A 24,495-nucleotide genomic window follows, 5' to 3' on the forward strand; every position below is an offset into this window, starting at 1 on the left:
GTGTTTCCTCTGCATGCGGCAGCGTGGGGGGGTGAGAGAGAGGAAGTGATACATTGTTACTGGGATTAGAATGCGGACACTCTCCCCCCAATATCTGATCTCTGCCCCCGCAGTCTCTCAGTAGACAGCTCTGGATGCCTTTTCTCTGAGACTGCCAGGAGGAGAGAGAGTGCTGGTGGGATGTGGGAAGCAGGGTAAGCGAAGTTTTCTCCTATTATCTTAGTAAATCGAGAGATGTGCGCTGTATAGCGCGATAAACCCTGACTCCCATTGTGAATGCTGACAGTGACAATAATTCTGCCTGTGTGACAGTAACGGTAATTCTGCCTGTGTGACAGTAACGGTAATTCTGCCTGTGTGACAGTGACAGTAATTCTGCCTGTGTGACAGACGATAATTCTGCCTATGTGACAGTGACAGCAACTCTGCCTCTCTGACAGTGACACTAATTCTGCACCTCTGACAGTGACAGTAACTCTGCCTGTGTGACACTAATTCTGCCTGTGTGACAGTGACAGTAACTCTGCCTGTGTGACACTAATTCTGCCTCTGTGACAGTGACAGTAATTCTGCCTCTGTGACAGTGACAGTAACTCTGCCTGTGTGACAGTGACAGTAATTCTGCCTGTGTGACAGTGACAGTAATTCTGCCTGTGTGACAGTGACACTAATTCTGCCTGTGTGACAGTGACAGTAACTCTGCCTGTGTGACAGTGACACTAATTCTGCCTCTGTGACAGTGACAGTAATTCTGCCTCTGTGACAGTGACACTAATTCTGCCTGTGTGACAGTGACAGTAACTCTGCCTGTGTGACAGTGATGGTAATTCTGCATGTGTGACAGTGACAGTAATTTTGCCTGTGTGACAGTGACAGTAACTCTGCCTGTGTGACACTAATTCTGCCTGTGTGACAGTGACAGTAACTCTGCCTGTGTGACAGTGACACTAATTCTGCCTGTGTGACAGTGACAGTAACTCTGCCTGTGTGACAGTGATGGTAATTCTGCATGTGTGACAGTAATTCTGCCTGTGTGACAGTGACAGTAATTCTGCCTGTGTGACAGTGACAGTAATTCTGCCTGTGTGACAGTGACAGTAACTCTGCCTGTGTGACAGTAATTCTGCCTGTGTGACAGTGACAGTAATTCTGCCTGTGTGACAGTGACAGTAATTCTGCCTGTGTGACAGTGACAGTAACTCTGCCTGTGTGACAGTGACAGTAATTCTGCCTGTGTGACAGTGACACTAATTCTGCCTCTGTGACAGTGACAGTAATTCTGCCTCTGTGACAGTGACAGTAATTCTGCCTGTGTGACAGTGACAGTAATTCTGCCTGTGTGACAGTGACGGTAATTCTGCCTGTGTGACAGTGACGGTAATTCTGCCTGTGTGACAGTGACAGTAATTCTGCCTGTGTGACAGTGACGGTAATTCTGCCTGTGTGACAGTGACGGTAATTCTGCCTGTGTGACAGTGACAGTAATTCTGCCTGTGTGACAGTGACGGTAATTCTGCCTGTGTGACAGTGACACTAATTCTGCCTGTGTGACAGTGACGGTAATTCTGCCTGTGTGACAGTGACAGTAATTCTGCCTGTGTGACAGTGACGGTAATTCTGCCTGTGTGACAGTGACAGTAATTCTGCCTGTGTGACAGTGACAGTAATTCTGCCTGTGTGACAGTGACGGTAATTCTGCCTGTGTGACAGTGACGGTAATTCTGCCTGTGTGACAGTGACAGTAATTCTGCCTGTGTGACAGTGACAGTAACTCTGCCTGTGTGACAGTAATTCTGCCTGTGTGACAGTGACAGTAATTCTGCCTGTGTGACAGTGACGGTAATTCTGCCTGTGTGACAGTGACGGTAATTCTGCCTGTGTGACAGTGACAGTAACTCTGCCTGTGTGACAGTGACAGTAATTCTGCCTGTGTGACAGTGACGGTAATTCTGCCTGTGTGACAGTGACAGTAATTCTGCCTGTGTGACAGTGACAGTAACTCTGCTTGTGTGACAGTGACAGTAATTCTGCCTGTGTGACAGTGACGGTAATTCTGCCTGTGTGACAGACGATAATTCTGCCTGTGTGTGTGTGTTAGTGATGGTTGGTGACTGTTATTTAGTAAAGTGAGAATTGAATTCAGTGTGAAACTCACATTTCAAGGCCAGACTAGCTGAATTGATAAAAACAAACCCCATGTTTTCAGTTTGGCTATTTTACAGTAAAACTTTTAATTCACTTTTAAGTGCAGAAAAATAATTCCCAATTTAGGGAATATAACCCTAACACGGGGTCAGGGCAAATAATACCTCATTTAATAAATGCGATTTGCCCCCCAGCCATAATCTGAGGGGAGGATTTACTAAGGAGTTTGGGAGTAAAGATCATTGAAAAGTGTGTTTTATTGTTGCTAACATGAAGTTAATCTTGTGACCTGTTTGACGCGATATCTGGTGGTGGGACAGGGGGTTTAATACTAATTCATGTGCATGGGCCGTGAGATTTATAAATAGTGTCACTTAAAGTATTGTATTTCAATGTACGGAGTGATTGGGGGGTTAAATAGTAAGAATTCTGTTGGCAGATATAGGAGCTTAATATTAATATATTTTATTGACGCTGGAGTTAAATATGAATCATTTTAATGAATGGAGGGGGATAGAGCGAGGGGGTTCATAATACAATGTTGAATAAATGATGGGGCCAGGGGAGGTAAATAGTAATCAATTTGGGGAAATGGTGGCTGTAGAAGAAGCCGGGATATAGATATATAGTAGATATAAGGTGTGTGAAAGGGATTGAATAGTAATCATTTTGGATAAACGAGGGGTGGAGGAAAGGCGTAGGCAGTGATTTGGAAGAATGTCTGGGAGTTGAGGAAGTGCAGGAATATAGCATTTAGTTTAAATGAATAGTTGGATAGGGAGGGGTAAACAAACTATTGTGGCTGATTAGTTAGAGGGAAGGAGAGCGGGCTCAATAGGAGTAATATTTTGGGTCAATGATGGTAGTTGTGGATAGGGCCACAGTATGGTAATTCATGGCTTGAGGTACACGGATAAATCGTGGATTTTATAATAAGCAATGCGGGAATGAAGAATGAAACAAATGTAAAATAAATGGTTGTGGTAGATCGAGAGGGGAAAACTAGCAATAATTTTAAAACGAAATAGTCATTTTGGATACCTGAAGTTCTCAATGTTAAATGGGGGATTGAGGGAATGTGAAATAGTAACGATTTGTCATGCATGATGAGTATTATAGGAATACAATTAATGATTTAGGATAAATTGTGAGGGGAGCGGCAGGGGTGATGGCTATAGGGAGCAGTACATTTGTGGTTGATTATGTATCTCTCACACTTTGGGTGAGTCTCAGGCTGGGAGAATGTCAGGAAACAGTTCATTTATATCAAACTTCCTCAGGGTTCTGTCACATACAGTCTGGGGGGATACAATATACTGACCTTTTATTTAACAGTCATTGCAAGAAGGACCACCATCTCCTACAACTTACCTTACTCAAAGTACAGGGTAGGTGCGGATTATGTGGGTACCGGTATGTAAAGCTAATTTAATGCTCTGTTTTCATGTGGTTAATTACAGACAGGCTCCTCTTCTGGATGGGGGCCCCCAGCTCCGCCGCTCCCCAGCCTTTGACGAGTGGCCCTCTCTTCCAAAGTCCGACTCTTCGAGACCCTCCACCGAGCAATCTGGAGAGACCCCTGCGTATGACCTCTCTCGTTTGCGCAGTTCGTCAGTGGAAATCAGAGAGAAAGGTTCAGAAATCCTGCGAGAGGAGCTGCTAAAGGCCCAGAAAGTATGTTTAATCTTCTAACATCAATATTTCTCATAATAATCGCATTTAACTGCCATACCGTGTTAGTTAGTTAGTTAGTCACACCTTGGACAACGTCTGGGCAATGGGACCCCAAAAAGGGCAACCTGTGGACATAAGCAAACTTCTTCAACATCCACCTGACAGTATTGCCAGGGAAAGTACGTTTATTTATTAAACTTAAAGATAAATGTATCCTTCTACAAGAGCAATATTTTTGATTTCTCTAAGTTGAGGACTTTACTGAAACACTTCCAAACCCTCATTGGAGCCACTTATGTTTATGTTCAAACATTTTTCATTTTGTTATTAAAAGTGCAGTTGACAGAAGCTGTCGACACATGGTGTAAAGTTTAGTACAAGTTAACAACCAGCACAGAATATTACCCATATAAAAGCGGTACACACAAAAATAACACAACAAAGTTATAAAAGAAAGCAGCTCCAAACCCACTCTAGCGACTTGATGGGTTATACACTCAGAAATAGAAATTTGGTGTGTGCGCTCATAAATATAAACCTAAACAAATAAAATAATTAACATATCCTTTTATTAATTATCACATATATAAAAAATAATAATAAGCAGGGGGCTGATTCCAATCTCCACTGTTAAATCTAACCAGACAAAAATCATAACAATAAATTCAAATGTTTCACTACAGAGAGCAACAATATGTATAACTAAATGTATCCACCAACTAACTTCACTAAATAGTAGCCATTAAAGGTGAAAATTAAAGATCAATGATTTAGTGGAGATAGAGTGGACACAGCAAATAGCGTAATGAAAAACATAAAAAATCAAAATACCAGTATAAACAATAATAATAATAAATATAAATATAAAAGTACCTGACCTCGGTGTGGGCCCCACCAGAGGTAAATATAACCAGAAGAAAAAATGAAAAAACATCCAGAAGACTTCCATGGGTCGGCAAGATGTAAACACTACCGGGCAGATCTAAATATCAGCCAGATGAACCCAATAAGGGGGACTCCAACTCCCTCACACCGCGGTCGGGATCTTCAAAAAAGACCGCGGTGGAAATGGAGTAGGAAAGATGAATGGGTGCAGAGTGGTGAAATAAAGATAATAACTGCCCGGATAGCTACAGCCCATAAACATATACCGCGGTCTGAGTCTTCAAAAAAGATCACGGTATTCAGCCAAATATAGATTGAACGTCAAACCCAGGGGGGACCAGAAAGAAGGGAACAGCCAGCAGCCCGCAGATCTACGCGTTTCGTCCCAAACTGTGGGACTTTATCAAGATCAGTACAGCGAGAACCTAACATTCAAACTAAAAACCACAACCTCTTGGTCGATTGGATCCTAAAAACACAATGTCTCGTCCTATCAATCTCCAGAAAGAAGATCATCCGTCCTTGGGGTCTAAAACCAACATTAAAAAGGATGGGGGGATTATGTCCTCTGGTCCTGCGAGGTGTAATGATTAAGTGATTTGACACTGATTTAGAAAAGTTAGCAAATACAGGTACCAATAAGCTGGAGAGTTTGATTTTTTTATTTTTTATTAATTAATAAAAGGTTTTGCAAACATGATACAAATTGAGTTTTTTTTTTTTTTTGCGGTTACAGGTGTTTAACATGCATTTACATTTAAAGTGATGCTGGAAGCACCATAACCACTTCTGCTTGTTAACTTTGGCTGCAAAACCTCTGGATAAAAGCAGGAACTACTGCACCCAAAGACTTCTTGCTCCGTAATAACTAAAAGCTGTAGTTATGGTGCATTGAGTGCCCCTTTAAATGCCTTTTTGCATTGTTTTATTTCTCCTTTTGAAAACTTTTGACCTTCTGCATATTTTCTATATACTATTTTTGTGCATATTGTCCATATAATATTTTTGTGCATATTTTCCATATAATATTTTTATGCATGTTGTCCATATAATATTTTTGTGCATATTGTCCATATAATATTTTTGTGCATATTGTCCATATAATATTTTTATGCATATTGTCCATATACTATTTTTGTGCATATTGTCCATATAATATTTTTGTGCATATTTTCCATATAATATTTTTATGCATATTGTCCATATAATATTTTTATGCATATTGTCCATATAATATTTTTATGCATATTGTCCATATACTATTTTTGTGCATATTGTCCATATAATATTTTTATGCATATTGTCCATATACTATTTTTGTGCATATTGTCCATATAATATTTTTGTCATATTTTCCATATAATATTTTTATGCATATTGTCCATATACTATTTTTGTGCATATTGTCCATATAATATTTTTGTGCATATTGTCCATATACTATTTTTGTGGAGTGCATCTATTCTTTTTTATTTTTTTTAGACAAGCTTTATTTGTATTAGTGATAGGTTAGAATTGTGACAAACATAGCAGTGAAGTAGAGACACACAAGCGGCAAAGAAGTGGATCAGTATAAGGGTAAAAACATGTTGTTATTGAGTTCATGTCCAGTATTTAGCATAATATGCTTGTGATGGATGGTTGACTCACATTTCACATTTATCGAATTGGGGCGAATGAGGGGCATCCCAACTGAGCCCTTGGTGGTTAACGTGTCTAAGTTACATAGTTACATAGTTACATAGTTACATAGCTGAAAAGAGACTTGCGTCCATCAAGTTCAGCCTTCCTCACATATGTTTTTTGCTGTGGCCGAGTGGCCGAGTCCAAGCCGCTGTACCTTATGGTGAGGGCTATCTATTCTCCCCTCCCATTCCTCCACCTCCCCCACCCCCCTCAGCCAACCTCCTTGGCATGTTGGCCATGTCTGGTCGTGCAGCCTATTTGTCTAAGCTGGAGGAGCCGCAATGGCCTTGAGTGCGGAGTGGTGCATTACAGGCAATGACGGTGTTGCGGCACCCTTGAGAGTGTTGTGGCCCACCACCATACCCGTGTTTATGATATTGAGGCTTAGGAGTGGGGTCTACGCGGGTGGTTTTCTGGTAGGGCAGTCATGCCGTGATTAGTAAGTCAGCTATAGGGCGCCACGCGCGGTGTTTAAGGCCCGTCACCTCCGTCCCAATTGTCATTGGGGTAGTGTGGAATGGTCGTGTTATGTGGTCATTGTATTGTATGCTTACGGTAAATTATATGGGTCCTGGTAAGAATCTGGAAGAGTGGGTCTCCCCTCCGCCACGGGCCTCTGCCCCCCCGGCCATCCCGTGTGCTGACGTCGAGAAGGGGGAGAGGCCGGGGGTGGAGTGAATATTTTCCATATAATATTTTTGTGGTGTGCATATTTTCCATTCCAGTCCATTTTTGAGTAATTGAATTGATGCCTGTGCTTTTTGCATGCACCTGCTGGTATTCTATATTTTGCTATTGTCTGAAATTTTATAAATAATATATCTACATGTATGAGCAGTGGCTCCTCCAAATGTTAAATATTGCTGAGGCACAGTTTGTTCCCACAATATAATAATTTGACTGCCAGGTATCTGGCAGGGGAGTGACATTGGCTTCTAGACCCATAATACCCTAGAACCATAAGACGTTAGTGTAATGTATGTACATATGACTTATGAATTATTTATACCTCTGCTGTGTTTGATCTATACTGTATTAATATACACCACCATCTACACAGTACCACCATACCCACTGCAGAAGAAATGCCCTTTTACATATTTGAGGTTTTCTCTTTCTGGATTGGGTGTGGACATGTGTGTTGGTACAGATAAACGTGTTGGGCTGCTTATCATTATAGTAAATAATTGGGTTGTCAGAGTCGTTTAACCCTTTAACCACTCCTCTGCAGTGCGATACAGATCTCTTCTAATCCCCATTAGAAAAACAAGATTCATTCAAATGCTCGTGCATATAAATGGTCTGGTGTGCCTTTCAAAATTAGGTTGGCACACGTTCCTTTAAATATATGTAGTGTCCCTGCCACTTTGTATCCGTGGGGCCTTACAACCTACTGCAGTCAAGATATATAGCCAGTAATGTATCCTAGCAGGTACCATCTGTTTTATTTGACTTATTATTCATTAAATATTGAAATAATAGTTGCAGAGTAGTGCGGTCTTGTCTCAAACACTACTTTACAGAGAGGGTAGTAGGTACATGGAGTAGCCTTTCGGTGGATTGAATTGAGCAATGTTTGAGATGTGCTCGAGGTTATCTGGAAGAACACACATGTAATAAAGCTTGTATGAGATGTTATAATGCTCAATCTGTGTTCCGTCCTTTCCATACTGTGACACATTGTTTTGACCAGGAACTGAAGCTGAGAGATGAGGAGTGTGAGAGACTTTCTAAGGTCAGAGAGCAGCTGGAACAGGAGCTGGAAGAGCTGACAGCCAGCTTGTTTGAGGTAATTCTGGCCATACTGCATTTGGAGAGTGTGTCTGGAAAAACATAGCATTGGATTAATTCTATAACACCAACACGCCACACAACACTCCTGCTGTATTAATAGCCTGCTAGACCTTGCAGAAGCATCCTGTATGTAATCAAAGTTCCATTTACAGAGCAGGAGATAAAAACGTATAAAGTAAGTTAACATCTGATTAAAAATGAAACCATTTTGTTTCCATGCAGGCTGTGTCAGTCACAGTCAGGGGAGGTGTGGCTAGGGCTGCATAAACAGAAACAAAGTGATTTAACTCCTAAATGACAGAGAATTGAGCAGTGAAACGTCAGAGGCATGATCTATTCTATACACAAACACTGCTTCATTAAGGTAGAGTTGTATAAAAAAAAAAAAAAGAAAAAACTCATGGTACATGCGAACACTCCAGTCTTTGACATAAATAGAGTAGCAACACTTTCATATTTTACATTCAACACATGCAATATATTGTTTGAATGATCTACAAAACGCTGTTAGAAATGTCGTCTTCAATGGATTCTGAGAGAAAACCCAACAACATTTTGGCCATTCGGGTGTATCAAATTATAGTGGGGCTTTCTCCCAGAATCCTTTGCATAACACCTGTACCATGTGGTAACTGTAACAGCTAAGCAGTGAGTTAGGTCACTGAGTGTGCAATCACCACTGACTTGTGTATTCACAGGAGGCTCACAAGATGGTGCGAGAAGCCAACACCAAGCAGGCTGCATCAGAGAAGCAGTTGCAGGAAGCTTGTGGAAAGGTAAGCCGTCTCTGTTTATTCTGGATGTAAATTGGTTTTCTGTTACTAGAGGAGTCAACAACTTATTGAAACAACATTTTTTTTTTTGCATTTTTCACTAAACGTATGTCCCTTTTCCACATTGCTTTCTCTCATTCCTTTCTTTTTTTTCTCTTTTTATAACATAGAAACATAGAATGTGACGGCAGATAAGAACCATTCGGCCCATCTAGTCTGCCCAGTTTTCTAAATACTTTCATTAGTCCCTGGCCTTATCTTATAGTTAGGATAGCCTTATGCCTATCCCATGCATGCTTAAACTCCTTCACTGTGTTAACCTCTACCACTTCAGCTGGAAGGCTATTCCATGCATCCACTACCCTCTCAGTAAAGTAATACTTCCTGATATTATTTTTAAACCTTTGCCCCTCTAATTTAAGACTTTTGTTGTGGTTGTTTTTCTTCTTTTAAATATAGTCTCCTTCTTTGTAGATTGACATGTTGCAGGCAGAAGTCACCGCTCTGAAGACTTTGGTCATTACTTCCACCCCATCCTCTCCAAACCGTGACCTGCACCCTCAGCTCCAGAGCCCATCCAAGAATGCACTACGCAAAGGCCATTCACGGAACAAGAGCACAGGCTGTGCTGCTGTTACACCAGCAGCTGTGCCAACTCAGCCAATATGCACAGAGGCCAAAGAGGTGAGCTCCTTACAACCATCATCGGGTTCTAATCTGCTCTGTGCTCCTTTCCACCATCAATGGGTTCTAAAGTGCTCCTTTCCACCATCAATGGGTTCTAATGTGCTCCTTCCCACCATCAATGGGTTCTAATGTGCTCCTTACCACCATCAATGGGTTCTAATATGCTCCTTACCACAATCAATGGGTTCTAATGTGCTCCTTTCCACCATCAATGGGTTCTAATGTGCTCCTTTCCACCATCAATGGGTTCTAATGTGCTCCTTTCCACCATCAATGGGTTCTAAAGTGCTCCTTTCCACCATCAATGGGTTCTAATGTGCTCCTTACCACCATCAATGGGTTCTAATATGCACTGTGCTCCTTCCCACCACCAGTGGGTTATAATGTGCTCCTTAGTAACCTGACATTTCCATGAAGCATTATGATCCACTGCACCAAATTATCGGTGCAGTAAATAATGCTTAATGCAAATGTAAGATGCACTGTCTCTTGATGCATAGCACTAAATGTGTGTAAATAATATGTTACGGCACATCATGTGCTCTGTCTGCACTTTGCATTATTACAAACGAGCACAGGTCGTACAGGCAACTGTTCATGAGATACGCTGTGTTTAAATTCTCATCTATTATGTATTTGAGCATTGTTACTGATGTGCACAAAGTGGTGTAATACTAGTAGTATTTTGTGAAATGATCATCAATTCAAACCACCTACAGTAAGGAGAGCCACACAGATACCGTAATTAATGTTAGATGTTTACAATTTCTTACACTAAATTTAGACGCTGGATGCATCAGATAAATGGTGTATCTGTTTGGGGATTCTGGAAGAAGATTCTAATGTCTTATCTATGTTCTTGTCTGTCTCTCTTATTCTGTCTCCGATTCGTGGGCATTATTCCATTGTCTCTGTCTCTCTTTACTCCATTCTCTCTGTATTCACATGATTATTTTTATCCCCTTGTTTATTTACACCTTATTGTTTATCTGTCCGCTATGATTCAGTAACAACATGCGCCTTTATATTTCCATCTCTGCAAATTCGTTGTGTTTTAGAACCTTCTGTCTCCTTTCTCCTGAATGATTATGAAATATTTTCTCTGATATTCTCTGAGTTTTGACATACAAGCCTCATTGGTTCCATGTAAAAAATGTAAAAGAATAATATCATTAATAATTTCACTAAGAATATCGTCTCCTGTCCCTGTACTGTGTTTGTGGTTTAAACTGAGCTTATATTTCAATTTACGTCACGCAATCTCTAGAATAACAGGGAGAGCATTGGGAAACTTTAGTGCCAGGAAAATAAAGTTGTTTTCCTGGCACTATAGCTCCCTATAGTGCCTCCCTCCGTTAAGGCGCCTCTCCCTCTCGCACCCGGGGTTAAAAACAATTTCTGTCACTTACCCGAGTCTAGCAGGGGAGGTGCGGCGCCCGAACCTGCGCCCATGTCCCTTGACCTTTAAGTTTCTTTAGGGGCTGTCTAGTAGACAAGCACTAGAAGTGGAGTAAACCCATAAAGATGATGATTATTATTATTATTAAATACCGCAATAATTACCTTTGCAGTGTTAAGGGACCTGGAACACTGCAGCCAGAACATTTCAATGAGCTGAAGTGGTCTTGGTGCCTGTAGAGTCTCTTTAACCAGCATTTTGTAAATATTTTAAAATATAAATATCCCACTTTGTTTATGTAACATTTAAAATACAATTTCTGATTCCTGTTTGGTCATATGTTTCTTGATCTATTTTCAGACCAATCGACCTTTTAGCTGTTTTATCAGATGTAGACAACCTTCGGCACTCCAGAAGTTACATACTACATGTCCTCTGATGCTTTGCTAGCGTTATGACTTTAAAAGCATTATGGGACATGTAGTCCACAACATCTGTAGTGCAGAAGGTTGGCTACCTCTGTCTCAGATCCTTCCTAATCTTTGTCCTCTATTTAATCCACATTGTTGCTGACAGTGCTGACGACTTACTGACACTCTCTTGAATATAAAAGTCCATGAACCACTGGAGGAGACCTCTTTACATCTTTTTACTACTTTGTAACCGCTTCTATTTTGTTCTACCACTTTGTGCATGATCATCCTCTGTTACTAAATTAATTTATCATTCTCTTTTTTTCACTCTCATTCCTGTTTTCCTTGTTTGTCGTCCTAATGTCGTTGTGCCTCTCACTCTTTCTCTGTATTTCTTCTGCTATCTTTCCTTCTCTCAGTTCTCTGCAGTACCTTCTCTCCTCTCACTGCTTCTTTGTATTGTCCCGGGGAAGGTTGTCCATATAACCTACGAGCCAGGATGGCCTCCCTCTGATGACTCCTCTTCCTTCTCCCGCCAGGTACCACTTCCCATCCGCAAAGTGTTTTTAGTTTCCTTATTCTGATCGATTACTATAAATGATATAATGGCTGATTGCCACCCTCAAGTCATACATTGTATATATGGATATGTGCTTGATCTCCTATATGGACTGAAGTTAGAACCTTTTTTATTTATTTGATTTATTTTTTGCGGAGAGTTTGATTAATGGAGAGAATGCATATGCCTTTTTCAGTCTTTTTCAGTTTCTTTTCTGTCTTTTGAGCAGTTAAAGAGGAATCCTGCAGCTGTAAAAATGTATATATTTATTTTTATCATTGGGGTGTCATTTTTTGTTTTAGGTTTAGGGTCCCCGCTATTTAAGTCATAAAATAAAATAAACTCCAACGTATTGTGACGTCACAGGGACAGTCCCCTTGATACAGCGTGATTGGTCCACGTTGAGACCATCCTGATTGATGATCTTCAGTTCAATCCAAAGCTTCTCATAGAAAATCACGGGGGGCCTATAGTACATGCATGGCTCCACCGATCCACTGTTTCTTATGAAGAAGCTTTTTTTCATTGTTTCTCTATGGCACGAATCGCCTTCCACTTTGAAAGAACGTTCAAAGCGACCGGAGTAGGTAACCTTCTTATTAGAACGGAGTCCATCTGGTGCCACTCCCCGCCTCAATGACCTCAACCAGAGAGCTGGAGACTCCTGCTAAGGAGCATCCGCTAGCTCTCCCGGGCTAAGCTCTGCAGTACAGGGCTAGCTCATTGAAGCAACTGCTGATGGATGCCAGCCAATGAGCACTGCCAGAGATTATAGCTCTCTGGCTGCTAAAGTGGAGAGTGACACCGTATGGACCCTAGGTAAGAAGTCACACCGGGTCAATGCCCCCTAAAGAGACATTATAGTAAGTGTGAATTGAGCAACAGCCCACCAAGATAAGGGAGGCAAACATTTAGTCTCCGCGTGTCTCTGTTTGGGACTATTATTCACCTTCCTCTACGTGGACTACCTGGATCTTAATATGATGTTTGGTAACTCCTTGTGGATCGTTATCGCTGCTGGACTAATGGATTGGTTTGGTTCCTTGAGTTGACATACGGGAATTGTTTTATTCGACTCACCTAGGCCTAGTTATTGTTTCTCCGCTTACCTCCTGGCGGAGGTTGGTGGTCTGGTACAAGCTACATATTGTGATTATTTATGCGATTACTGTAATATTGTTTTTGTTTTTAATTGTTACCACCGTGTCTTTATTTTCTGTGTGCATTTGTGTTTTATGCTAATTGTCACTACACGTTTTTCATATTTTGGGTTGTACGTTGTAGGGCAACATAATTCACTTATTGACTATAAATGCTACATTCATATTAAGTCAGATTTTAAGTTTTTTGCCATTTTTATTAGTAGTAGTGCCAATTATCCACAATGTGCAATCTGTACTCAAATCACCTACACACTACAAACACATAACAAGAAACCAGGAAAGTGTCTGGATCATGGCTAGGCAAGCGGCTGGTGCATGGCAGTTGTGAGCTAGGAACCTGAGTGAGACTTAGCCATGGTGAACTAGTAAATAGCACTGGGACTCTACAGGAGAAGACTATGAATGTGGCAGGGACTCCAGGAGAGGACTAGGAATGTGGCAGAGACTGCAGGAGAGGACTAGGAATTTGGCAGAGACTGCGGGAGAGGACTAGGAATGTGGCAGGGACTGCAGGAGAGGACTAGGAATGTGGCAGATACTACAGGAGAGGACTAGGAATATGGCAGAGACTGCAGGAGAGGACTAGGAATGTGGCAGAGACTGCAGGAGAGGACTAGGAATGTGGCAGAGACTGCAGGAGAGGACTAGGAATGTGGCAGGAACTGCAGGAGAGGACTAGGGATGTGGCAGAGACTGCAGGAGAGGACTAGGAATGTGGCAGAGACTGCAGGAGAGGACTAGGAATGTGGCAGAAAAGTAATTATGGTCCAGACACTCAAGTTCAATCCAGTGGGCAGATTTATTGGCGCAAAATCGAAACAACGTTTCAGCCCACAACAGGGCTCACTTATGTTTCAAGGCAGGGATTCTTAAACTGTATGCAAGCTCCAAGTCTCATGTGTTACTAATTATAACATTGTGTTTGGTGCATTGTGTTGTGTATGCAGAGTTCTGTCATGTTTGTGTATTTGGGTTGCTTCTGTGACACGCTCCGTTTTTGCATCAGCTTCTGTTCAAGCTAAAGCCTTGTGCGTTGATTTAATCACAGGAATCATTGTGCAATGCCTTAACACGTGTTCCTAATAAAATAACCTCACAGTTTATGTAAAGATTCTGTCTGATCTCTACACAGAAATAGCTACTCGATTCTGACGCACACAGATGGGCAGATTTGACAGCCAAGTCTTATTCTAGAACAGGGGTAGGCAACCTTTTAGCAGCACTGTGCCGATATAGGATTGTGATGTCCCGTAGCGTGCCGATCCTCAGGCTCGTCGCTACCAGGCAAGCTAACCAAGCAATTGCTTTGGGTCCCGAGCTGGCCTGGGACCCCAAGCAGGGCCGGCGCTTCCTATAAGGCTGCAGCTGCCTGAGAGCTCTATAGAGAGTCTCAGGCGGCTGCAGCACTGCCCTTCTCGTCACCTCCCCTTCCCTGTAGCGTGGCCGAGCTCCTCTTCCTCCTGTCAGTCCGGCCGGGTACCACGCGGTACAGGAGATTCAGTTTCCTGTTCCCGGCCGGACTGACAGGAAGTGCACCCTGAGCTCGGCCACGCTACAGGGAAGGGGAGGTGAGAAGAACATAGGGAGGGAAGGAGAGAGGGAGTAAAAAGAACATAGGCGGGGGAGTAGGAAGGACACGGGGGAGGGGAGTAAAAAGGACACGGGGAGGGGAGTAAGAAGGACACAGGGGGAGGGGAATAAGAAGGACACAGGGGGAGGGGAATAAGAAGGACACAGGGGGAGGGGAATACGATGGACACAGGGGGAGGGTGGGAGGGGAGCAAGTAAGAAGTAGTAAGAAGAACATAGGGCGGAGTAGTAAGAAGAACATAGGGAGGGGGGAGGAGTAAGAAGAACATTGGGGCAGAAATAAGAACATAGGGAGAGGGGAAGGCGTAAGAAGAACACAGGGAGGGGGAGGAGTAAGAAGAACACAGGGGGGTGAGGAGATGAGGAGAACACAGGGAGGGGGAGGTGAGGAGAAGGGGAGATTAGGAGAACACAGGGAGGGGGTGGAGAAGGGGAGATGAGGAGAACACAGGGAGGGGGTGGAGAAGGGGAGATGAGGAGAACACAGGGAGGGGGTGGAGAAGGGGAGATGAGGAGAACACAGGGAGGGGGGGTGAGGAGAAAGGGAGATGAGGAGAACACAGGGAGGGGGTGGAGAAGGGGAGATGAGGAGAGCACAGGGAGGGGGGGGGTGAGAAGAACACAGGGAGGGGGTGAGGAGAAGGGGAGATGAGGAGAACACAGGGAGTGGGTGAGGAGAAGGGGAGATGAGGAGAACACAGGGAGGGGGGTGGAGAAGGGGAGATGAGGAGAACACAGGGAGGGGGGGTAAGGAGAACACAGGGAGGGGGGTGAGAAGAACACAGGGAGGGGGTGAGGAGAAGGGGAGATGAGGAGAACACAGGGAATTTTCAATTGTTGAAAATGTTCAAGTTTTATGCACATTATATGCAACAGCAATATTTGCACTGTAAACCTTTATTTATATAAAGTGTGGGTGAACTTAAACTATATGGCTATGCTGTGGTTCCTGTAGGCTTTGCGTGCAGGGGGAAGGGGGGCACCATGTCCATTTTACTTGGGGCCCCCAAATTCCTTCAAACGGCCCTGCCGATCCTATTTTTTAAATTGAGGTGTGTGTGCTGCCGTATTCTGCTTGTGTTATTTATACTGTAATTGCTTTGTATTGTTGTATTTGTGCGTATATGAGCGATTATATTGTATATGTTCATTAGTAGTTTATGGTATCGTGTATGATACATATGAATGTGGGCTGTGTATGGGGGCTGCTTGTGGAATTGTGTGTGTGGGTGGATATGTCACATTGTGTGTTTGGTAGTGTATGGGGTCTGTTTGGGGTTTTGCACGTGAGAGGCTGCATGTGGGATTGTGTGCATGTATGTAGATTGTTAGTGGTGTTGCGTTTGTGGGGATTGTGTGTATGTTTGTGTGTGGGCTGTTCGTATTATTTGTATGAGGGGAGGCTTATTCTGCAGGTCTGTGTATATCTAGCAGTGTGGGTGGCTTCCCTGGGTTCCAGTGGGGACCAAGCTGGCCAGGTACAGGTCAAGGACAGGAGCTGCAACATCAGTTGCTCTACTACAGTGTGGATTTCCATTCACAAGTGCTGGGAGGAAGTGATCTGAGATCACTTCCTCTAAGTGCTGCAATGCATAAATTGAGGATTGTCCTTCACTACCTCTTTGTATTAGCAGATATCTGAAGTTTCACTGAGACTCCTGATAGGCCAGACCCTGTTTGGCTCTAGCAGCCTTGAGTGCCGTGGAAAGACACCTCAAGTGCCGTGCATGGCACTAGTGCCGCAGGTTGCCTACCCCTGTTCTAGAAGTTTTGTTGCATTAGCTTAGTGTTTATCAGTAGATACCTATAGAAATCTACCCACAAGACGTAAAATTTTTTTTTTTTTCTGCCTGAATCTTTTGATTGACACAGTTTCCCTGCCAAGTCTTTCAAATTCTGTATGTAAATATGTCAATTATTTAATTAAACGAGGGCTAAGCACCATCAGCCATTCTGGACTATGATTGATGCATATTTGGTAGCTATATTATAAAACGCTACGGAATCAGTTGGCGCTATATAAATGGCAATAATAATAATTATAATAGAGCATTGTGGGAAACGTAGTCCCAGCCATCTCCAATGGTCTACCTCTGCCTTAGTGTGAGCTAGATGATCAAACTGGATGTTTTATTGTAACTACTGATCTGAGCAGCACTGTTGAAGTGGAAAGGTTGGGCAAGGTAAACAGTTTTGGTAAATATATTTTGGATAGTTAAGAACTCTTCCTTTTGCATACCTGTACATATATTAACTGACTAGTCTTGTGGCTCACACTGTATCTGTTTTGTACAGCTTTCCGTTAACTAAGTGGAACATCTCTGATCTTTCTAAAATCTCCCACTTTTTTCAGGTGGACACACTGTTATTCTCTGAGTTTCTGGCCTGGAAGGATAGCCCGACGCTAGACAAATCCTGTGCTTTTCTCTCCAGAATTTATCGCGAAGACATTGCCCCATGTTTACATTTTGCTAAAAGAGAGGTAAGTGTAGATAGGATTGGACACTTTCACACCCAATAAAAATTCTAGTTTACATTATTTCTAAATTTCTAAATTTCGTAGTGTCCAGTATCCCCAGACACTAAATAATGGAGGGATAAATTGTCTGCCCTGTCATATGTTTCGGTCTCTGTGGGCATGCCTCCGTGAGATTGGCTCAGCTTGTTTTGTTTTTGAATAAATCCTAACAATCTCTGTATACACCTGATTATCACTAGAGGGAAACTGATTTCTAAAATGGAATATTCTCTCGGTACGCATCCTAGCGTAGTGTGCACACACCTATGATTAGCTACTGATGGCTTTGTCTTTGTTTGGGTATAAAACAATGATTTTTCAGTATAGATAAAAACAAAGCGGCTCTTCATATGGGCTGTTTTGCTATTAAAAAGCACAACATTTATTCCTGAATTCTCCCCTGTATTATTCTCTACCACCCTTGCTGGAAGGCCATTCAATGAATTTATAACTATTTAAGAACAAGACAAATTTCCCAATATTACCTCTACGTTTCCTCCTTTTAAGCATCACCCGGCACTGTATTTTAGTGATCTATTAACTCCTGGAACCTGTTACAAGCAGAATTTGTTCAAAGGTTATACATCATAATCACTTATTCTGTCTCTGCCAGTTGCCTCTAAAGAATTTGAACAGATCAAATTTTAAATAAATAAATGAAATAGGGAAATAGAATTCACCGAAGATGTAGGTGAAAGGTATTTTCAGCCTAATTACAATGTATCTATGCAACTATGAATGGATCCCAGGCCGTGTTATCTAGAGATATAGCTGTGGGCATGGTGTGTTCAAAGCCAATACTTGTGTTTGGCGATAATAAATCTTGTTTAGGTCTTTGTCCATGTGGAGAATTGTATCTCCTGATCATCAAAGACACAACATACAAAGCGAGGACACACACATACATCAACACCAAACGTGGGCGCACACCTCGGCTCAGGATAGAACAGTGAATTATGGAAGGCTGGACAGAGTGGGTGATTCGATTCTGCAAAGAGTTAATGAATTATCAAGTCCTGGGAGCTTAATAAATTATCTATCGCTGGGATCAGATTAATAAATGAACTGGGTGGCCGTTAAGCAGGTTAAAGAATGACATGAGGCTGTGGACAAATATAAGGTAGAGGTTACAATGCTAGAAAGATGGATGGGATAAATGGAGACTGGAATGGGAATGACAATAAGAATAGATAGAAGAAATGCAAGACTTGGTGGAGTTAGCAAAAGAGAGAAGGCTGAGGTTTTGGGGGGAGATGAGGCAAAAGTAGAGGTTGTCACAGCCATGTTTATTAAGGTCTCAGACAACATTAATTGCCTTTGTCCCTACCTCTCCACTCCTACCACTCTCGTAATCCTACACAGCGTCTGTATTCTCTGCCACTATCTCCTCCCTGCAGCCACCAATGCCCCCTCTGTATTGAGGAGGAGACCTTATACCAAAAATAAAACATGGTCCAACAACCTGAAGGACGTACTGTCGGTCCCCTGTATCAGGTAATCAGCCTTTCAGTGCCGCATACATTTTCCCTACAGGTTAGCACGTCGCGGTCTGTTTATCGCTGCTTTGTATGTCTGATAAGTTAAATACACACCGAGGAAAATTACAAGTCCATTTCATTTTGGGGAAAAAAGGAAACCCTGGGGTTAGAGATCAGGATCTGATGTGTGATCAGAGTGAAGTCAGGGCATCACACGTGTCACAGAGATAGTCAGGTCTCGGACACATTAGCTGCGTCAATTCCAGGGGAAGGCGAAATAATGCTAGGATTTGGTAAATAGATCCAGCAGCCTTTGACAACTGTCTTATAATCATTTACAGCCTTGTGGACGCTAATAACTCTTTTTTCCAGAAGACTTCAATTTATTTAATTATCAAACAGTTAATAATGGAGCCGCAACACCGTACATCAAATGAAGTCAATTTTATTTCACCAGAATGGAGCCAGCTTAGGCTTGACATTGTGAATGGGTTAAAATGCTGCCGGTTTTATAATGGTGTAATAAAATCGTATTAATTTTGCTAATTTGGAGGCTATTATAAGGATTACTCGTAGCTTATACCCCGCTTTATCTTAAGGAATCCTGGTCTCCTCCTTTTCAAATAATCTCATTGGGACAGTGTAGTTAATTTTACTTTTCTAGATTTTGATTGCTGTATGATACTAAATACATTTTTATTCAGCGCACAAAGCAGGTCCATACTATAGCAGACGTCTATTTTTATTTAACGTGTATGACTTTTTATTTATAAATGGAATGGAATCTTGGGATCTCCTCGGACAATTACACATTGCACATTCATACCACCGCCAGAACCTTGTTGACTCTCTATTAGGTGACCCAAGTCTGTTAGATTACTGCCTGGAAAGTTACCATTAACCGTTGCATTGTTCTGTACCCACAGCTTTCAGAACAGGTCCTGACGGCAGTGGAAGATAACACTCTTTCTGTGGAGCCAGTTGTGCAGCCGGTACTGCCTGTAGTGAAAGCGTCGGCTTTGGCACGTGGAGGGCCAAGGTAGGATTGCCACCTTCCCTGTCTAACACACAGACATTCCATTATTTCCTAAAATCGGTGGTTGTTGGTGAAGTTTGAAGATGGTGGGGAGCTGTCCCTTGACCTGCTGGGCTCTGGCCACATAACATTTTCTCCACCCCTTACCCAATGAGAGGTCATGCCCTGTTTGACACCATAACCCTAAAGATACACATATTTGGTTAACAAAAACCACTTTAACGATGTCAGACTCCTCCCTATGATACTATTACCCAATGATAGCCCTAGAAAACTGGTCAATAATGAGTGTCTAGTATGTCACAGTTCAACGCAAAGCCTGTATGAGAGGTCTATATCCGGAAAATGGTCATTTAAAAAATAAACAATGCTTTACCACCACTATATGCTAGAATTGGTATAATGACCTTTGCCATTTTGTTTCTCCTTTTCAGCGGGTGTCGGGTGGAGGTTGTAACGTAAGTTTTATAAGGAGAACTGCTTAATTAATCAACTAACAAGCTGCATTAACTTAAGAATAGCTTTCTGAAGGGCATGTAAACCTAACAGCTGCAACAACTAATTTTTGGGAACTGAATAAGATACTTTGTTTATTGGATTATTGACCTTAGTCAGTGCTTTTTACTATAAGAATGTGGCATGATCTAGTGACCCCGTTCTGAGAATGTATCAAATGTGTTCTGCTCTCTGTATGTGCCAAGAAATGGACCTCCCTGTGTATATAACAAACCACAAACACAATCACTTCATTGACAACTGTGAAGTCTACACATTTACATGCACAGCGGGGTTTATACGCTAAACTGTGAATTGTGGAGAAAAGATTATGGAAATTCATATTTTACACCAAAATAGCTGAATTGGAAATATAGCTTAAATTTATAGCTTTGGACTACAATTTGCAATTTTGTTTTCCCAATTTAATGAGTAAACCCAAAAGAAACAACGTGGTACTAAAGAGCAAGTGTGAGCAAAGATCACTAGAAACATGCATGTAACACGGGAGAAAATAAGTAACAGTAAACTGCGTGTTATGATCATTTTTATTTTTGAGATGGAACCAATGGTTGTACAATAGGCAGTTTGCATTTTTGAGAAAGCAAAGGTTTAAAACAAGTAAACACACAGTATTAGCTATACATTCAGCCCATCACAACATAGAATGTTTAGCATCACAAATCCAAATTGGAATCTTGAACCGCTCCCCTCATCTCAGCTCCCACAGCACCACAACAACTCAGTGAGGGGTAACTAAAGTCTTCACTTACGATGGGAGATACATTCATGTGTCAGGAAGAGAACATATGGATTTAAGAACAGGGAAAATTGAGCGGGAAAGGTCAGGAAACAGGTCGTGAAAGAAGCGGAGAAAGAGAAAATGAAAAAGGGGCGAGGGAAGAGAGAAAAAATTGTGAAGTAAAAAAAGATAATGGGAACGGAGGGAGAGAGAAACATCCTTCCCTCCCCCCAGCCTGTGGGGTACCAGCCGATTGCCCTCCTATTCCACGCCAGCCTGCCGTACATGTTAGCCATTGCCTGGTGAATTCCCAACAATTCACAATTTGCTAGATAATGCTGAGAGTGGGTAGTTTATTGTATTGTTTTATTTATAAGGTTCCAACATGTTCCACAGCACTGTACCACGAACAAACGATACAGTAAGTTAAATGATCACAGAATTGGGCGTTTGTATTGAAGCTGTAAATACAGTAAATGAGATGATTCCAACTTCTCCCTTATCCCGTCTCTGTAGGAAGTGCGCTCTCAGTGGTCTGTCTCGTTCATGCAGACATCGCATTAAGCTGGGGGATTCTACGAACTATTACTTCATATCGCCATCCTGCCGGTACAGGGTAAGTTACATTCACAGACATATATAGTTATTGTGTAATAATGAAACAGGCAGTTGTGTTCTTAGAACTCCCCCTCCGTTTATTCCATTTCACTATCTTGGCCTACTTCGCAACTGTCTTGCCAATTCTCCAAAATTCCGGTTTACCCAATAATTCCGAGTGTGATGATTTTAGACACATTGTAACTTACTACGGCATCCTTTTTTAGTGGATAGCCATTATATATAAAATATAGTCTTTTTAGTCCTTCCTGGTATCACTTGCAATATCTACTCACCTTTGCTGACTCCTCTCTCACTATCTCCTTTGCAGATCACAGCAGTGTGCAATTTCTTTACTTACATTCGTTACATACAGCAAGGCCTAGTGCGCCAGGACAGTAAGTACAAGAAACATCTAGTGATCTTTGTTTTCCTCGGTACCATAAAAGGTACATGTTGTAGTCCATGGGTTAAATGTTTGATGCATTCGTGCAATTTTTATATGTTCTGAAAGCCATGCGGCTGAAATGAAGCTCCCTAATAAGGCTAGCTGTCTGACACACTGTGATACACACTCCAAAGCAGAGCTCGTTATCTCAAACCATAATGAGTTTTGAAATCTATGAATGGAAGAACAGGCGTCTTGCATTTTAACTACTACAGCAAAGTGAAGTGGTTTTCGTGTTTAGACCCTTTAATATATTAATCACTCTCAACTGATTCTCAAATTACTCCAAAAAATCCTCAAATTGAGTCTCAATTTTAAAGAAATGGGAAAAAATACACTCAATAGATCCAGTTAAATAAGCAGATTTAATGAAGGTGATTTACATTACCTCGATCAATATGATTGGCAACGTTAATTTTTCTATACACAAAATGGCTCAAGTTCTTCAAATTAGGTCCCAGCACCGATATTAAAGGACCAATGCAAGCACCATAACCACTACAGCGTACTTTAATGGTTGTGCTGCCAGAAGTGCGCTGACGCCCCTGCAAAGTTAGCAGCCAAATTATTTAGTAATGCTTTCACTTCTTAACTGGGGTCTAGTGGGCCTCTGCTCCCCAACTTTTTCCAGCCTTCACAAAAGCCAGAAGTTTGTTTGCTCTCCTGAGCTCAGCCCTGTCCAGTAGTGCAGGGTCAGATTACTACTTTCATTGGACAAGCACTAGCGCATTTCTGATACCATAACCACTACAGTGCACTGTAGTAGTTATGATGCTTGGAGTGTTTTTTTTACCACAGGCATCTTAAAATCTGTCTCCCCAGATATTTCTGAACTACGAATCCCATGAATGTCTGACCATCTGTTGCATTCAAAGAATTCTGGGTATTGTAGGCCAAAAACATCCCTCCTTTAACCCGATGTCCCTAATCCTAGCCGCCTTCACCTTGAAAAGTCATCATTTATGAGATTATCTACAATTATATATACAAATCAATATCTTTACACAGTTTTGGTCGCTGCAATATTTTAAAAATGAATAATGAATTAAACTTGTACTTTCTTAACTTTTTTTTCTGCAGCGGAGCTAATATTCTGGGAGATCATGAGGCTTCGTCGGGAGATGTCTGTAGCAAAACTTGGCTTTTATGTCAATGAATCCTAGCAGTATGGATACCTCCATCTCAGAGAAATAGCACAGGCTGCACAAAAAGAGAAACTAAAGAGGTCAAGGCAATTGCGATAGCACAAGATATTTGATGACCATTTGTGAAAACACTACAGGGCCAGGAGAGTTCGTGTTTATATGCCCATGTGTGTGCAAAATGTATGTGTACATTGTGAATACACACATTCACTGTACAAAAATAGTATTTCTGGAGATTCTTATTGTAAAACAGTATTTTTAACATAATTATGACCAGCACTGTGAACACTGCTCGTGAACAGTTTACCTGTTACATTGTAAACTTGATTCCCCCCCCCCCCAAAGATAAGAAACAGACATTCTAATGTATTATGTACATTCTTACTCTTGATTAAATGGAGTGCTCGCGTGTTGGAGCCCCTTCTTAACATCATGGGTTCAGTGGATTATAATATATGAGGGTTTAGTCACCGCTTTCCCAATGTCATGACTTTGGATATATTTGCCAACAAGATGCATGCCTGTTAATCAAGAGGTGGAGACAGGATTTTGTAGAAGCGTCAAAAACATATAGAACCTCAAAACCCTTGGAATATAGTCAAAAAGATTAAAGAAGATTCAAAGTCCGCTGAAGGCAAACGTCTGCTCTAATTTGTGGTGGACAGCTCCTGTAAGTAAGCCATTTCTTGATGATGTGGACTTTTAAAATAGTATGACCCTTTATCAACTAGATTGTTGCATGCATTGAGCCTGATATTAAGCACTCCAGGTAACAGTAATCTACCGTATTTAGTCAGTTTGGGCATGAGGGGACATGCACCCTGCTACAGCCACAAGGCTGCAATTTACAATCCCTGTAAAACATTAGGCCTTATAAGATCGCTTTATAAGACACGCTTATCTTGTAAAAGGTGCGGTACCCATCAAAGGGGGCAGAGCTTATTGAGTAGGAATGGGAAGGATATGAAACGATTTGTCGCAAGATAACTGACAGAACTTATGGTCAGATCATTCTCTGGTTGACCTGCTTACTCCCTGTCCATACGCATTGCCACATGGTTACTTCTGTAGAGAACAATATTGCAAACACATGTAGAATTAGAACATGTGCTGGGACAACTCGGCAATTAAACAGAGGTTGAGCTGCCTGTGAGCAAACGTCAGGCCAACTGTCTGTAAAGTTAAAATGAAGTCATTCCATATGGTAACCGGTCCTGGCATGTATGAACAATGCTTGGTATTGGAGCCTGCTCTATGAGATGCTACAA

General features: G+C 41.8%; 1 protein-coding gene across 4 annotated transcripts; it reads left to right on the forward strand.

The window, feature by feature from the left end:
- On the forward strand, window positions 1-23,464 carry RAB3IL1 (RAB3A interacting protein like 1). Of its 4 annotated transcripts, XM_063437762.1 has the most exons (12): window positions 1-194; window positions 3,606-3,819; window positions 8,084-8,179; window positions 8,883-8,960; window positions 9,432-9,641; window positions 11,876-11,995; window positions 17,122-17,250; window positions 19,691-19,803; window positions 20,235-20,258; window positions 21,554-21,653; window positions 21,966-22,032; window positions 23,163-23,464. In XM_063437762.1, the coding sequence occupies exons 1-12, from the start codon at window positions 181-183 to the stop codon at window positions 23,243-23,245; spliced, it is 1,248 nt and encodes a 415-aa protein (XP_063293832.1). In that variant the 5' UTR covers window positions 1-180; the 3' UTR covers window positions 23,246-23,464. The 4 variants fall into 4 exon arrangements, with proteins under 4 accessions (XP_063293832.1, XP_063293833.1, XP_063293834.1 ...); XM_063437763.1 differs by lacking the exon at window positions 20,235-20,258; XM_063437764.1 differs by lacking the exon at window positions 11,876-11,995 and having other exon boundaries at window positions 3-194.
- Window positions 23,465-24,495: the final 1,031 nt, after the last annotated feature.

Source organism: Pelobates fuscus, chromosome 12 (assembly GCF_036172605.1).
Source record: "Pelobates fuscus isolate aPelFus1 chromosome 12, aPelFus1.pri, whole genome shotgun sequence".
Taxonomy (NCBI): domain Eukaryota; kingdom Metazoa; phylum Chordata; class Amphibia; order Anura; family Pelobatidae; genus Pelobates; species Pelobates fuscus.

Coding starts and splice junctions, on each gene's coding strand:
- RAB3IL1 (XM_063437762.1), top strand. Junction 17,251..19,690: donor TACATTTTGCTAAAAGAGAG/GTAAGTGTAGAT, acceptor CTGTACCCACAG/CTTTCAGAACAGGTCCTGAC. Junction 21,654..21,965: donor CGCCATCCTGCCGGTACAGG/GTAAGTTACATT, acceptor TCTCCTTTGCAG/ATCACAGCAGTGTGCAATTT.